Source organism: Bombina bombina, chromosome 4 (assembly GCF_027579735.1).
Source record: "Bombina bombina isolate aBomBom1 chromosome 4, aBomBom1.pri, whole genome shotgun sequence".
NCBI classification, from domain to species: Eukaryota; Metazoa; Chordata; class Amphibia; order Anura; family Bombinatoridae; genus Bombina; species Bombina bombina.
In genome coordinates this window covers 970,824,251-970,841,250 of record NC_069502.1, presented here as the reverse complement: position 1 = coordinate 970,841,250, position 17,000 = coordinate 970,824,251, and the positions used below count along the sequence as shown (strand labels likewise).

The following is a 17,000-nucleotide window of genomic DNA, read 5'->3' as shown; positions in this document are numbered from 1 at the left end:
TTATATATACTGTACGTCTATATATGTGTACATATGTATTTATGTGTTTATATGTGTATAAATGTCTGTAAATACATATATACACATATAAATACATAAATATATATGCAGACATATATACATACATATATATCTTTACACATGTATATGTATGTATCTCTATGTTAAAGCCCTTAACCTTCCCTTTTTTCCTTACACCTGAGATCTCATATATTTGAGCCTTTATAACTTTTGTGTGCAATATTATTTTTATTAGATGATGTTATTGTGAGTGTAACTATATCTTGTAATGTATTTTTGATGTGTTTTGTGCAACTTTTATGATTCACGAAACAGTTAACAGAGCTCGGAGAAAACGTAATCCTTCTAGCATAAATCCCAATCACATTTACTTTCAACTTGTAATACCAGCGGTAAGCCAGACGAGTGCAAACCCCCGAGGATGAACACCTTATCGTTCAGGCGCAATCAGGCCTTTAATAAATTTTTCTAAATGATTGTGATCTGCCCTTTAATCAGTTTTTCAGCCATGTCACCCACATTCTCTTTCTCAAATGACTACTTTCTCTTTGTATCATTGTTTCCTTACTTCTTTACTTTGACTTCTTTTGCATCATACTATTTTTGTTCCATTGTTTCCACCATCTTATCATCTCCCTTTTGAATTGTATCCTCATACACTCATACTAATGTTATAATTTCCAACATAATATTATCGTAAACACTAGCCAAGTGCAGCAGACCTGTTGGACCTACTTGGAGCAGAGTGATTCCATCACTTGCAGCATGCGACAGTGAGTCTGAGCTGATATTATAACTAAGTCTGACCATAAAATGAAAGGTATATATCAATTATTTTTAGTTTTACTCAAAACCAAGTCTACTTGAAAACACTTTCATATTCATAAGGGTTAAACCAGGGTGTCCAAAATGTTTTGTATGGAAGGCCGGTCGCTAATAATGGGATTGGTCAGGAGCCACATTATATCACTCTCACATTAATGCTAAAAATTAGCGCCCCAAATAAAATTAGATTATAAACATTTTTTTAGTTACAACTTACATAGGAGAGTAGTTACTATTGATGAGTTTAATGTAACTGCATATACTACTCAAATTAACAAAGCTGTGTGAATATGCATGCCTAGTTACCTCATAAGAAGTATGGAATTAATTTTTAGCAACAAATTACTGATGTCTGTTTTTGCTTAAGTAATAGTCTAGCCAATGTTAAACTTTCATGATTCAGATAGAGCATGCAATTTTAAAAATTACTCCTATAATCAATTTTTCTTTGTTCTCTTGGTATCTTTATTTGAAAAAGCAAGAATGTAAGCATAGGAGCCAGCCCATTTTTGGTACACCACCTGGGTAGCACTTTCTAATTGGGGTCTAAATGTAGCCACCAATCAGCAAATGCTACCCAGGTGCTCAATTAAAAATGGGCCGGTTCCTAAGCTTACATTCAAATAAAGATACCAAGAGAACAAAGAAAAAAAATGATAATAGGAGTAAATTAGAAAGTTGCAAGTTTTAACGTTGCATGCTTTATCTGAATCATGAAAGTTTAATTTTGACTAGACTATTCCTTTAGTGTTTGAGGGTTACACTAAAATTCCTGAAGAACCAGATGTGGCCCATGGCCAATAGTTTGGGCAGCCCTCGGTTAGTCATTTGTGCCACCTGGACCTGCAAAGAGTTGGATAGCAGAACTGAAAATAAGTTAAATGTCCATACTTACTTGATTTTTTTCATAAGATGGATTTATTGGATAATAGAGAGAAGACTTGTGAGATAACCGTAGAATTTCTTTCAGGAAATGCTTGCCATAGTGACTAAATATAGGGTTTAGGACATGGTGGTGAAGATGGCCGTGCTCCTCTCGTTGATGGTGGTTAAAGTAAATAAAATCTTCAATGTTGTAATGTGACCGAATATACTCAATGTCCTGAAATAGTAATGAAATAGTTAAAAAGAGTCAGATCTTCTACTCCAATAATTAGAATAATATGTGGGGACATCTTGTGATACAGCAGGAAAATACAGTATGTGTGGGTTTATTTTCATTTGCTATATACCATAAGCATTTGCCATAAGCAATGGGACTAGACAACTTAAACATTGTAGAAATCATAAAAGATTTGTACCTATCCCTCCTCACATATGTGACTTGCCAGTGACCTTCCATTCCAGCAGTATTTATCTTGTAACCCTTTCACCTCTTAATGCATTGAACACATTTGGCTATGAAAGTCATCAGCAGCACAGAAACTTTTTCAAAAACTCACTTAAAGGGACAGTCTATTCCAGAATTGTTATTGTTTAAAAAGATAGATAATCCTTTTTTCACATATTCCCTAGTTTTGCATAACTAACACAGTTATAAAAAATATACTTTTTACCTCTGTGATTACCTTCTATCTAAACTTTTGCAGACTGCCCTCTTATTTCAGTTCTTTTGAGAGACTTGCATTTTAGTCATTCAGTGCCCTCTCATAAGTAACTCCACGGGTGTGAGCACAATATTTTCTATATGGCACATGTGAACTAATAACCTCTAGCTGTAAAAATGCATTGAAATAAGAAGCGGCCTTCAAGGGCTTAGAAATTAGCATATGAGCCTACCTAGGTATAGCTTTCAACTAAGAAAACCAAGAGAACAAAGCAAATTTGATGGTAAAAGTGAATTGGAAGGTTGTTTAAAATTACATGCCTTATCTAAATCATGAAAGTTTAATTTTGACTAGACTGTCCCTTTAACAAAAAAAACCTCTGTCTATGGAACAGCATGCTCCTACATACACTAAAAACAGTTAAAGAGAAATAAAAATAAAATTAAAATAAGACAACTTTAGCAGCATTGAAATAGCGAGACGTGATCTCAAGATGAGATACTTAGGAAGCTCAGTAGAATCGTTATGAATTTTGCATATTAGGGCTAAATATAGGTCACAACCAATGCCCAGCCCCAGGGCCAACCCCACCAGACATCTTTTGTTTTATCCAGCAAGACAACTTTACCCTAAAAAAACAAATGCAAATATTTTACAATCACCAATACTTACAAAAATACCGCCAGATTACGAGTTTTGAGTTATGAGCTGTGCAGTGCTAACGTGCAGTTTTTTCTGACCGCTCACTTACCTGCAGCGCTGGTATTACGGGTTTTTACAAACCAGGCGTTAAAAGGCAAGAAGTGAGCGGAGAGCAAAATTGAGCTCCACACTACACTCCAATACCAGCGCTGCTTAAGTCAGCGGTGAGCTGGTTGTACGTGCTCGTGCACGATTTCCCCATAGACATCAATGGAGAGAGCCGGCTGAGAAAAAGTCTAACACCTGCAATAAAGCAGCGTAAAACTCAGTAACGCAGCCCCATTGATTCCTATGGGGAAACTAAAGTTATGTTTACCCCGAGTCTAAACACCTCTAATCTTACACTTATTAACCCCTAATCTGCCGTCCCCGACATCGCCGACACCTGCATTATACTTATTAACCCCTAATCTGCTGCTCCCGACATCGCTGACACCTACATTATATTTATTAACCCCTAATCTGCTGCTCCGGACATCGCCGCCACCTACATTATATTTATTAACCCCTAATCTGCTGCCCCCAACATCGCCGACACCTACATTATATTTATTAACCCCTAATCTGCCATCCCAACGTCGCCGCAACTATTTTAAATTTATTAACCCCTAAACTTAAGTCTAACCCTAACCCTAACACCCCCTAACTTAAATATAATTTAAATAAATCTAAATAAAACCTACTATCATTACCTACATTATTCCTATTTAAAACTAAATACTTACCTATAAAATAAACCCTAAGATAGCTACAATATAACTAATAGTTACATTGTAGCTAGCTTATGGTTTATTTTTATTTTACAGGCAAGTTTGCATTTATTTTAACTAGGTAGAATAGGTATTAAATAGTTATTAACTATTTAATAACTACCTATTTAAAATAAATACAAATTTACCTGTAAAATAAAACCTAACCTAAGTTACACTAACACCTAACACTACACTACAATTAAATAAATTCCCTACATTAAATACAATTAAATAAATTAAATTAAAATAGCTAAATCACAAAAAAACCCCACTAAATTACAGAAAATAAAAAACAAATTACAATATATTTAAACTAATTACACCTAATCTAATAGCCCTATCAAAATAAAAAAGCCCCCCCCAAAAAAAAAAATAAGAAAAAACCCTAGCCTAAACTAAACTATCAATAGCCCTTAAAAGGGCCTTTTGCGGGGCATTGCCCCAAAGAAATCAGCTTTTTTACCTGTAAAAAAAAAAATACAAACAACCCCCCCAACAGTAAAACCCACCTGAAAACATAATTTATGCTTACCTGATAAATGTATTTCTCTTGTAGTGTATCCAGTCCACGGATCATCCATTACTTGTGGGATATTCTCCTTCCCAACAGGAAGTTGCAAGAGGATCACCCACAGCAGAGCTGCTATATAGCTCCTCCCCTAACTGTCATATCCAGTCATTCGACCGAAAACAAACAGAGAAAGGAGAAACCATAGGGTGTAGTGGGGACTGTAGTTTAATTAAAATTTAGACCTGCCTTAAAAGGATAGGGCGGGCCGTGGACTGGATACACTACAAGAGAAATAAATTTATCAGGTAAGCATAAATTATGTTTTCTCTTGTTAAGTGTATCCAGTCCACGGATCATCCATTACTTGTGGGATACCAATACCAAAGCTAAAGTACACGGATGATGGGAGGGACAAGGCAGGATTAAGCGGAAGGAACCACTGCCTGAAGAACCTTTCTCCCAAACACAGCCTCCGAAGAAGCAAAATTATCAAATTTGTAAAATTTTGAAAAAGTGTGAAGCGAAGACCAAGTCGCAGCCTTGCAAATCTGTTCAACAGAGGCCTCATTTTTGAAGGCCCAGGTGGAAGCCACAGCTCTAGTAGAATGAGCTGTAATCCTTCCAGGGGGCTGCTGTCCAGCAGTCTCATAGCCTAGGCGTATTACGCTCCGAAGCCAAAAGGAAAGAGAGGTTGCCGAAGCTTTTTGACCTCTCCTCTGTCCAGAGTAAACGACAAACAGGGAAGATGTTTGACGAAAATCCTTAGTAGCTTGTAAGTAAAACTTCAAGGCACGGACTACGTCCAGATTATGTAAAAGACAATCACAATCACTTCCAGCAGCTCTGAGGGTATTGCAGTGATGCCTCGATATGGAGGCATCCTGCAATACCCCTTTACAAGACTCCGATGCAGAGAGAGCCACTCTGTGGCCCTCTCTGCACCGGTAGTGATGGTGCAGATGGTGCCTTTGACCGGTGGGAGGAGGGAGCGTGTGCGCGCGCGTGCACGATGCTCGCGTGCACGTGCACGGGTGTGCGTGTGCATGTGGGTGCGCGTGCACATGGGCGCGCGTGCACATGCACATGCGCACATTAGCCACACTGACACCAATGAAAAAGTAAGGGGAAAAAAAGTTATTTTATTTTTTTTATATTTAAAAGGATCTGTGGGGGGGTGGGGGTGGGGGTATTGTGGGGGGGCTGCTACACTACAGAAATAATTAAACACAAATAAAAGTTATAAATACAATTAAAATAAGTTTGGTTTGTGGGGCCAAACTGGGTACTGGCAGACAGCTGCCAGTACCCAAGATGGCGGTAATTAGGTAGGGGAGAGGGTTAGAGAGCTGGAGGGGGGGATCAGGGAGGTTGGTGCTAAGGCAGGGGTCCATCACAACTAAAATATTTTATAATTTTTATTTAAAAAAAAAAAAAACTCTTTTATTTAGTACTGGCAGACTTTCTGCCAGTACTTAAGATGGCGGTAACAATTGTGGGGTGGGGGAGGGAAGAGAGCTGTTTGGGAGGGATCAGGGGGTGGGATGTGTCAGGTGGGAGGCTGATCTCTAAAATTAACCCTGCAAGCTCCCTACAAGCTACCTAATTTAACCCCTTCACTGCTGGGCATAATTCACGTGTGGTGCGCAGCAGCATTTAGCGGCCTTCTAATTACCAAAAAGCAACGCCAAAGCCATATAAATCTGCTATTTCTGAACAAAGGGGATCCCAGAGAAGCTTTTACAACAATTTCTGCCATAATTGCACAAGCTGTTTGTAAATAATTTCAGTGAGAAACCTAAAATTGTGAAAAATGTAAAGTTTTTTTTTTTTATTTGCTCGCATTTGGCGGTGAAATGGTGGCATAAAATATACCAAAATGGGCCTAGATCAATACTTGGGGTTGTCTACTACACTACACTAAAGCTAAAATTAACCCTACAAGCTCCCTACAAGCTCCCTAATTAACCCCTTCACTCCTGGGCATAAAACATGTGTGGTGCGCAGCGGCATTTAGCGGCCTTCTAATTACCAAAAAGCAACCACAAAGCCATATAAGTCTGTTATTTCTGAAAAAGGGGATCCCAGAGAAGCATTTACAACCATTTGTGCCATAATTGCAGAAGCTGTTTGTAAATAATTTCAGTGGGAAACCTAAAGTTTGTGACAAAATTTGTGAAAAAGTGAACTTTTTTTTTTTTTTTATCGCATTTGGCGGTGAAATGGTGGCATGAAATATACCAAAATGGGCCTAGATCAATACTTTGGGATGTCTTCTAAAACAAAATATATACATGTCAAGGGATATTCAGATATTCCTGACAGATATCAGGGTTCCAAAGTAACTAGCGCTAATTTTGAAAAAAAGTGGTTTGGAAATAGCAAAGTGCTACTTGTATTTATTGCCCCATAAATTGCAAAAAAAGCAAAGAACATGTAAACATTGGGTATTTCTAAACTCAGGACAAAATTTATAAGCTATTTAGCATGGGTGTTTTTTGGTGATTGTAGATGTGTAACAGATTTTGGGGGTCAAAGTTAGAAAAAGTGTGTTTTTTTCCATTTTTTCCTCATATTTTATCATTTTTTTTTTAGTAAATTATAAGATATGATGAAAATAATGGTATCTTTAGAAAGTCCATTTAATGACGAGAAAAACGGTATATAATATGTGTGGGTACAAAAAACGAGTAAGAGGAAAATTACAGCTAAACGCAAACACTGCAGAAATGTAATAATAGCCATTGTCATTAAGGGTAAGAAAATTGAAAAATGGTCCGGTCATTAAGGGGTTAATATCAATGGAATGAAGGGGTTCAAACGGAACTCCTTGAAGAACCTTAAGAACCAAGTTTAAGCTCCACGGGGGAGCAACAGGTTTAAACACAGGCTTAAATCTAACCAAAGCCTGGCAAAATGCCTGGCCGTCTGGAACCTCTGCCAGACGCTTGTGCAAAAGAATAGACAGAGCAGAAATCTGTCCCTTTAAGGAACTAGTTGATAATCCTTTGTCCAAGCCCTCTTGGAGAAAAGACAATATTCTAGGAATCCTAACCTTACTCCATGAGTAATTCTTGGATTCACACCAATAAAGATATTTACTCCATATCTTGTGGTAGATTTTCCTGGTAACAGGCTTTCGTGCCTGTATTAAAGTATCAATGACTGACTCAGAGAAGCCACGCTTTGATAGAATCAAGCGTTCAATCTCCATGCAGTCAGTCTCAGAGAAATTAGATTTGGATGATTGAAAGGACCTTGTATTAGAAGGTCCTGTCTTAGAGGCAGAGTCCATGGTGGAAAGGATGACATGTCCACTAGGTCTGCATACCAAGTCCTGCATGGCCACACAGGTGCTATCAGAATCACTGATGCTCTCTCCTTTTTGATTTTGGCAATCAGTCGAGGGAGCAGAGGAAACGGTGGAAACACATAAGCCAGGTTAAAGAACCAAGGCGTTGCTAGAGCATCTATCAGCGTCGCTTCTGGGTTCCTGGACCTGGATCCGTAACAAGGAAGCTTGGCGTTCTGGCGAGACGCCATGAGATCCAACTCTGGTTTGCCCCAACGATGAATCAACTGAGCAAACACCTCCGGATGGAGTTCCCACTCCCCCGGATGGAAAGTCTGACGACTTAGAAAATCCGCCTCCCAGTTCTCCATGCCTGGGATATGGATTGCTGACAGGTGGCAAGAGTGGTACTCTGCCCAGCGAATTATTTTTGAGACTTCTAACATCACTAGGGAACTCCTGGTTCCCCCTTGATGGTTGATGTAAGCCACAGTCGTGATATTATCCGACTGAAATCTGATGAACCTCAGTATTGCTAACTGAGGCCAAGCCAGAAGAGCATTGAATATCGCTCTTAACTACAGAATATTTATTGGAAGGAGTTTCTCCTCCTGAGTCCACGATCCCTGTGCCTTCAGGGAATTCCAGACTGCACCCCAACCTAGAAGGCTGGCATCTGTTGTTACAATTGTCCAATCTGGCCTGCGAAAGGTCATACCCTTGGACAGGTGTACCCGAGACAACCACCAGAGAAGAGAATCTCTGGTCTCTTGATCCAGATTTAGCAGAGGGGACAAATCTGTGTAATCCCCATTCCACTGACTCAGCATGCATAATTGCAGCGGTCTGAGATGAAGGCGTGCAAATGGCACTATGTCCATTGCCGCTACCATTAAGCCGATTACCTCCATACACTGAGCTACCGAAGGGCGCAGAATGGAGTGAAGAACACGGCAAGCATTTAGAAGTTTTGATAACCTGGACTCCGTCAGGTAAATTTTCATTTCTACAGAATCTATAAGAGTCCCTAAGAAGGAGACTCTTGTGAGTGGGGATAGAGAACTCTTTTCCTCGTTCACTTTCCACCCGTGCGACCTCAGAAATGCCAGAACAATCTCTGTATGAGACTTGGCAAGAAAGCTTGACGCCTGTATCAGGATGTCGTCTAGATAAGGAGCCACCGCTATGCCTCGCGGTCTTAGAACCGCCAGAAGTGAGCCCAGAACCTTTGTAAAGATTCTCGGGGCTGTAGCCAACCCGAAGGGAAGAGCTACAAATTGGTAATGCCTGTCTAGAAAGGCAAACCTTAGAAACCGATGATGATCTTTGTGAATCGGTATGTGAAGGTAGGCATCCTTTAAGTCCACTGTGGTCATGTACTGACCTTCTTGGATCATGGGTAGGATGGTCCGAATAGTTTCCATTTTGAAAGATGGAACTCTGAGGAATTTGTTTAAGATCTTTAGATCCAAAATTGGTCTGAAGGTTCCCTCTTTTTTGGGAACCACAAACAGATTTGAATAAAAACCCTGTCCTTGTTCCGTCCGCGGAACTGGATGGATCACTCCCATAACTAGGAGGTCTTGCACACAGTGTAGGAATGCCTCTTTCTTTATCCGATTTGCAGATAGCCTTGAAAGATGAAATCTCCCTTGTGGAGGGGAAGCTTTGAAGTCCAGAAGATATCCCTGAGATATGATCTCCAATGCCCAGGGATCCCGAACATCTCTTGCCCACGCCTGGGTGAAGAGAGAAAGTCTGCCCCCTACTAGATCCGTCGCCGGATAGGGGGCCGTTCATTCATGCTGTCTTAGAGGCAGCAGCAGGCTTTCTGGCCTGCTTGCCTTTGTTCCAGGACTGGTTAGGTTTCCAGGCCTGCTTAGATTGAGCAAAAGTTCCCTCTTGTTTTGAAGCGGAGGAAGTTGATGCTGCACCTGCCTTGAAATTTCTAAAGGCACGAAAATTAGACTGTTTGGCCCTTGCTTTGGCCCTGTCCTGAGGAAGGGTGTGACCCTTACCTCCAGTAATGTCAGCAATAATTTCCTTCAAACCAGGCCCGAATAAGGTCTGCCCCTTGAAAGGAATGTTGAGTAATTTAGACTTCGAAGTCACGTCAGCTGACCAGGATTTAAGCCATAGCGCCCTACGCGCTTGGATGGCGAATCCGGAATTCTTAGCCGTTAGTTTAGTCAAATGAACAATGGCATCAGAAACAAATGAGTTAGCTAGCTTAAGTGTTCTAAGCTTGTCAATAATTTCAGTCAATGGAGCTGTATGGATGGCCTCTTCCAGGGCCTCAAACCAGAATGCCGCCGCGGCTGTGACAGGCGCAATGCATGCAAGGGGCTGTAAAAACAAAATTTATGCTTACCTGATAAATTCCTTTCTCCTGTAGTGTGGTCAGTCCACGGGTCATCATTACTTCTGGGATATTAACTCCTCCCCAACAGGAAGTGCAAGAGGATTCACCCAGCAGAGCTGCTATATAGCTCCTCCCCTCTACGTCACACCCAGTCATTCGACCAAGAACCAACGAGAAAGGAGAAGCCAAAGGGTGCAGTGGTGACTGGAGTATAATTTAAAAAATTTAGACCTGCCATAAAAAACAGGGCGGGCCGTGGACTGACCACACTACAGGAGAAAGGAATTTATCAGGTAAGCATCAATTTTGTTTTCTCCTGTTAAGTGTGGTCAGTCCACGGGTCATCATTACTTCTGGGATACCAATACCAAAGCTAAAGTACACGGATGACGGGAGGGACAGGCAGGCTCTTTATACGGAAGGAACCACTGCCTGAAGAACCTTTCTCCCAAAAACAGCCTCCGAAGAAGCAAAAGTGTCAAATTTGTAAAATTTGGAAAAAGTATGAAGAGAAGACCAAGTTGCAGCCTTGCAAATCTGTTCAACAGAAGCCTCATTCTTAAAGGCCCAAGTGGAAGCCACAGCTCTAGTAGAATGAGCTGTAATTCTTTCAGGAGGCTGCTGTCCAGCAGTCTCATAGGCTAACCGTATTATGCTACGAAGCCAAAAAGAGAGAGAGGTAGCCGAAGCTTTTTGACCTCTCCTCTGACCAGAATAAACGACAAACAGGGAAGACGTTTGTCGAAAATCCTTAGTTGCCTGTAGATAAAATTTCAGGGCACGGACTACATCTAGATTGTGTAGAAGACGTTCCTTCTTCGAAGAAGGATTAGGACACAAAGATGGAACAACAATCTCTTGATTGATATTCCTGTTAGTGACCACCTTAGGTAACAACCCAGGTTTAGTACGTAGAACTACCTTATCTGAATGAAAAATCAGATAAGGAGAATCACAATGTAAGGCAGATAACTCAGAGACTCTTCGAGCCGAGGAAATAGCCATTAAAACAGAACTTTCCAAGATAACAGCTTGATATCAATGGAATGAAGGGGTTCAAACGGAACACCCTGTAAAACATTAAGAACTAAGTTCAAACTCCATGGTGGAGCAACAGTTTTAAACACAGGCTTGATCCTAGCTAAAGCCTGACAAAAAGCTTGAACGTCCGGAACTTCTGACAGACGTTTGTGTAAAAGAATGGACAGAGCTGAAATCTGTCCCTTTAAGGAACTAGCGGATAAACCCTTTTCTAAACCTTCTTGTAGAAAAGACAATATCCTAGGAATCCTAACCTTACTCCATGAGTAACTTTTGGATTCGCACCAATATAAGTATTTACGCCATATTTTATGGTAAATCTTTCTGGTAACAGGCTTCCTAGCCTGTATTAAGGTATCAATAACTGACTCAGAAAAACCACGTTTTGATAAAATCAAGCGTTCAATTTCCAAGCAGTCAGCTTCAGAGAAATTAGATTTTGATGTTTAAAGGGACCCTGGATCAGAAGGTCCTGTTTCAGAGGTAGAGACCAAGGTGGACAGGATGACATGTCCACTAGATCTGCATACCAAGTCCTGCGTGGCCATGCAGGCGCTATTAGAATCACTGATGCTCTCTCCTGTTTGATTCTGGCAATCAATCGAGGAAGCATCGGGAAGGGTGGAAACACATAAGCCATCCCGAAGGTCCAAGGTGCTGTCAAAGCATCTATCAGAACCGCTCCCGGATCCCTGGATCTGGACCAGTAACGAGGAAGCTTGGCGTTCTGTCGAGACGCCATGAGATCTATCTCTGGTTTGCCCCAACGTCGAAGTATTTGGGCAAAGACCTCCGGATGAAGTTCCCACTCCCCCGGATGAAAAGTCTGACGACTTAGGAAATCCGCCGCCCAGTTCTCCACTCCCGGGATGTGGATTGCTGACAGGTGGCAAGAGTGAGACTCTGCCCAGCGAATTATCTTTGATACTTCCATCATTGCTAGGGAGCTTCTTGTCCCTCCCTGATGGTTGATGTAAGCTACAGTCGTGATGTTGTCCGACTGAAACCTGATGAACCCCTGAGTTGTTAACTGGGGCCAAGCCAGAAGGGCATTGAGAACTGCTCTCAATTCCAGAATGTTTATTGGCAGGAGACTCTCCTCCTGATTCCATTGTCCCTGAGCCTTCAGAGAATTCCAGACAGCGCCCCAACCTAGTAGGCTGGCGTCTGCTGTTACAATTGTCCAGTCTGGCCTGCTGAATGGCATCCCCCTGGACAGAATCTATAAGAGTCCCCAAGAAGGGAACTCTTGTGAGTGGAAAGAGAGAACTCTTCTTTTCGTTCACCTTCCATCCATGCGACCTTAGAAATGCCAGTACTAACTCTGTATGAGACTTGGCAGTTTGAAAGCTTGAAGCTTGTATCAGAATGTCGTCTAGGTACGGAGCTACCGAAATTCCTCGCGGTCTTAGTACCGCCAGAAGAGCACCCAGAACCTTTGTGAAGATTCTTGGAGCCGTAGCCAATCCGAATGGAAGAGCTACAAACTGGTAATGCCTGTCTAGGAAGGCAAACCTTAGATACCGGTAATGATCTTTGTGAATCGGTATGTGAAGGTAAGCATCCTTTAAATCCACTGTGGTCATGTACTGACCCTTTTGGATCATGGGTAAGATTGTCCGAATAGTTTCCATTTTGAACGATGGAACTCTTAGGAATTTGTTTAGGATCTTTAAATCCAAGATTGGCCTGAAAGTTTTTTGGGAACCACAAACAGATTTGAGTAAAACCCTTGTCCTTGTTCCGACCGCGGAACCGGATGGATCACTCCCATTAGTAAAAGATCTTGTACACAGCGTAGAAACGCCTCTTTCTTTATTTGGTTTGTTGACAACCTTGACAGATGAAATCTCCCTCTTGGGGGAGAGGATTTGAAGTCCAGAAGGTATCCCTGAGATATGATCTCTAACGCCCAGGGATCCTGGACATCTCTTGCCCAAGCCTGGGCGAAGAGAGAAAGTCTGCCCCCCACTAGATCCGTTCCCGGATCGGGGGCCCTCAATTCATGCTGTCTTAGGGTCAGCAGCAGGTTTCCTGGCCTGCTTGCCCTTGTTCCAGGACTGGTTAGGTCTCCAGCCTTGTCTGTAGCGAGCAACAGCTCCTTCCTGTTTTGGTGCAGAGGAAGTTGATGCTGCTCCTGCTTTGAAATTACGAAAGGAACGAAAATTAGACTGTCTAGCCTTAGGTTTGGCTCTGTCTTGAGGCAGGGCATGGCCTTTACCTCCTGTAATGTCAGCGATAATTTCTTTCAAACCAGGCCCGAATAAGGTCTGCCCTTTGAAAGGTATGTTAAGTAATTTAGATTTAGAAGTAACGTCAGCTGACCAGGATTTTAGCCACAGTGCTCTGCGTGCCTGAATGGCGAATCCGGAATTCTTAGCCGTAAGTTTAGTTAAATGTACTACGGCATCCGAAATAAATGAATTAGCTAGCTTAAGTGTCTTAAGCTTGTTTGAAATCTCATCTATAGTTATTGAGTCAAGAGTCTCTTCCAGGGACTCGGACCAAAAAGCGGCCGCGGCCGTGACAGACGCAATACATGCAAGGGGTTGCAATATAAAACCTTGTTGAACAAACATTTTCTTAAGGTAACCCTCTAATTTTTTATCCATTGGATCTGAAAAGGCACAGCTATCCTCCACCGGGATAGTGGTACGCTTAGCCAGAGTAGAAACCGCTCCCTCCACCTTAGGGACCGCCTGCCATAAGTCCCGTGTGGTGGCGTCTATTGGAAACATTTTTCTAAACACAGGAGGGGGGGAAAAGGGTACACCGGGCCTATCCCACTCCTTAGTAATTATCTCTGTAAGCCTCTTAGGTATAGGAAATACGTCAGTACTCGCCGGTACCGCATAGTATCTATCCAGCCTACATAATTTCTCTGGGATTGCAACGGTGTTACAATCATTTAGAGCTGCTAATACCTCCCCTAACAGTACACGGAGGTTATCGAGTTTAAACTTAAAATTAGAAATGTCTGAATCCATTCTATTGGGATCAGAACCGTCCCCTGCTGATTGAAGCTCTCCGTCCTCATGTTCAGCATACTGTGACGCAGTATCAGACATGGCCCTATTATCAACAGCGCACTCTGTTCTCACCCCAGAGTGATCACGCTTACCTCTTAGTTCTGGTAATTTAGCCAAAACTTCAGTCATAACATTAGCCATATCCTGTAATGTGATTTGTAATGGCCGCCCTGATGTACTCGGCGCTACAATATCACGCACCTCCCGAGCGGGAGATGCAGGTACTGACACGTGAGGCGAGTTAGTCGGCATAACTCTCCCCTCGTTGTTTGGTGAAATATGTTCAATTTGTACAGATTGACTTTTATTTAAAGTAGCATCAATGCAATTAGTACATAAATTTCTATTGGGCTCCACTTTGGCTTTAGCAAATATAGCACAGAGATATTCCTCTGAATCAGACATGTTTAACACACTAGCAAATAAACTAGCAACTTGGAAATACTTTTCAAAGTAATTTACAAATAATATGAAAACGTACTGTGCCTTTAAGAAGCACAGAAAAAAGTTATGACAGTTGAGAAATAATAAACTGAGAAACTATAACATCAAATCTTTTCCGGTAAAAACACAATTTTAGCAAAGGATTGCCCCCATTAGCAATGGATAACTAACCCTGATAGCAGAAAAAAAGTATAGAAATAAACGTTTTTTATCACAGTCAGCTACAATCTCACAGCTCTGCTGTGAGTGATTACCTCCCTCAAAATAAGTTTTGAAGACCCCTGAGCTCTGTAGAGATGAACCGGATCATGCAGGGAAGACAAGAGACTTCTGACTGAATTTTTTGATGCGTAGCAAAAGCGCCAAAAAAGGCCCCTCCCCCTCACACACAACAGTGAGGGAGATCAGTAAACTGTCTTAAATTAAATAAAACGACTGTCAAGTGGAAAAAAAAACAGTGCCCAAAACATTTTTTCACCCAGTATCTCAGAAAATTAAACGATTTAACATGCCAGCAAAAACGTTTAACATCAAATAAATGAAATGTCATTAGAAAGCCTGTTGCTAGTCACTGCAAATTAGGCTAAAGTCTTATGCATACAGTATTATCCCAGTGAAGTGCCATTCCCCAGAATACTGAAGTGTAAAATATACATACATGACAGCCTGATACCAGTTGCTACTACTGCATTTAAGGCTGAGCTTACATTATATCGGTATGGCAGAATTTTCTCAGTCAATTCCATTGTCAGAAAATAATATGCTGCTACATACCTCTTTGCAGATTAACCTGCCCGCTGTCCCCTGATCTGAAGTTTAACTCACTCCTCAGATGGCCGAGAACAGCAATATGATCTTAACTACGCCGGCTAAAATCATACAAAAAACTCAGGTAGATTATTCTTCAAATTCTACCAGAGAAGGAACAACACACTCCGGTGCTGTTATAAAATAACAAACTTTTGATTGAAGGTATAAAACTAAGTATAATCACCACAGTCCTCTCACACATCCTATCTATTAGTTGGGTGCAAGAGAATGACTGGGTGTGACGTAGAGGGGAGGAGCTATATAGCAGCTCTGCTGGGTGAATCCTCTTGCACTTCCTGTTGGGGAGGAGTTAATATCCCAGAAGTAATGATGACCCGTGGACTGACCACACTTAACAGGAGAAATAAAACCTTGTTGAATAAACATTTTCTTAAGGTAACCCTCCAATTTTTTATCCATTGGATTTGAAAAAGCACAACTGTCCTCAACCGGGATAGTAGTACGCTTTGCTAAAGTAGAAACTGCTCCCTCCACCTTAGGGACCGTCTGCCATAAGTCCCGTGTAGTGGCGTCTATTGGAAACATTTTTCTAAATATAGGAGGTGGGGAAAAAGGCACACCCGGTCTATCCCACTCCTTGCTAATAATTTCTGTAAGCCTTTTAGGTATAGGAAAAACATCAGTACACACCGGTACCGCATAGTATTTATCCAGCCTACACAATTTCTCTGGTACTGCAACTGTGTTACAGTCATTCAGAGCAGCTAATACCTCCCCAAGCAACACACAGAGGTACTCAAGCTTAAATTTAAAATTAGAAATCTCTGAATCAGGTTTCCCCGAATCAGAGATGTCACCCACAGACTGAAGCTCTCCGTCCTCATGATCTGCATATTGTGACGCATTATCGCCCTTACAGCATCTGCGCGCTCTGTATTTCTCCTAACCCCAGAGCAATCGCGCTTGCCTCTTAATTTAGGCAACCTGGATAATACCTCTGACAGGGTATTATTCATGATTGCAGCCATGTCCTGCAAGGTAATCGCTATGGGCGTCCCTGATGTAACTGGCGCCATATTAGCGTGCATCCCCTGAGCGGGAGGCAAAGGGTCTGACACGTGGGGAGAGTTAGTCGGCATAACTTCCCCCTCGTCAGAATCTTCTGGTGATATTTCTTTTATAGTTAAAGACTGATCTTTACTGTTTAAGGTGAAATCAATACATTTAGTACACATTCTCCTATGGGGCTCCACCATGGCTTTCAAACATAATGAACAAGTAGTTTCCTCTGTGTCAGACATGTTTAAACAGACTACCAATAAGACTAGCAAGCTTGGAAAACACTTTAAACAAGTTTACAAGCAATATAAAAAACGTTACTGCACCTTTAAGAAACACAAATTTTGTCAAAATTTGAAATAACAGTGAAAAAAGGCAGTTACACTAACGAAATTTTTACAGTGTATGTAACAAGTTAGCAGAGCATTGCACCCACTTTCAAATGGATGATTAACAGTCACAACAACTGCCACAGCTCTACTGTGGCTTTTTACCTCCCTCAAAAACGACTTTGAAGCCTTTTGAGCCCTCCAGAGATGTCCTGGATCATGCAGGAAGAAGCTGGATGTCTGTGTCTGTAATTTTTGCTGTGCAAAAAAAATGCTAAAATAGGCCCCTCCCACTCATATTACAACAGTGGAAAGCCT

General features: G+C 41.5%; 1 protein-coding gene across 1 annotated transcript in view; it reads right to left on the bottom strand.

The window, feature by feature from the left end:
• Positions 1–17,000, bottom strand: part of CFAP61 (cilia and flagella associated protein 61) — an 854,500-nt gene that overhangs the window by 543,829 nt on the left and 293,671 nt on the right. Inside the window, exon 15 of the mRNA XM_053712009.1 lies at positions 1,742–1,948. Within this exon, the coding sequence (XP_053567984.1) occupies positions 1,742–1,948 (207 nt within the window). The remainder of the gene's footprint in view (positions 1–1,741; positions 1,949–17,000) is intronic.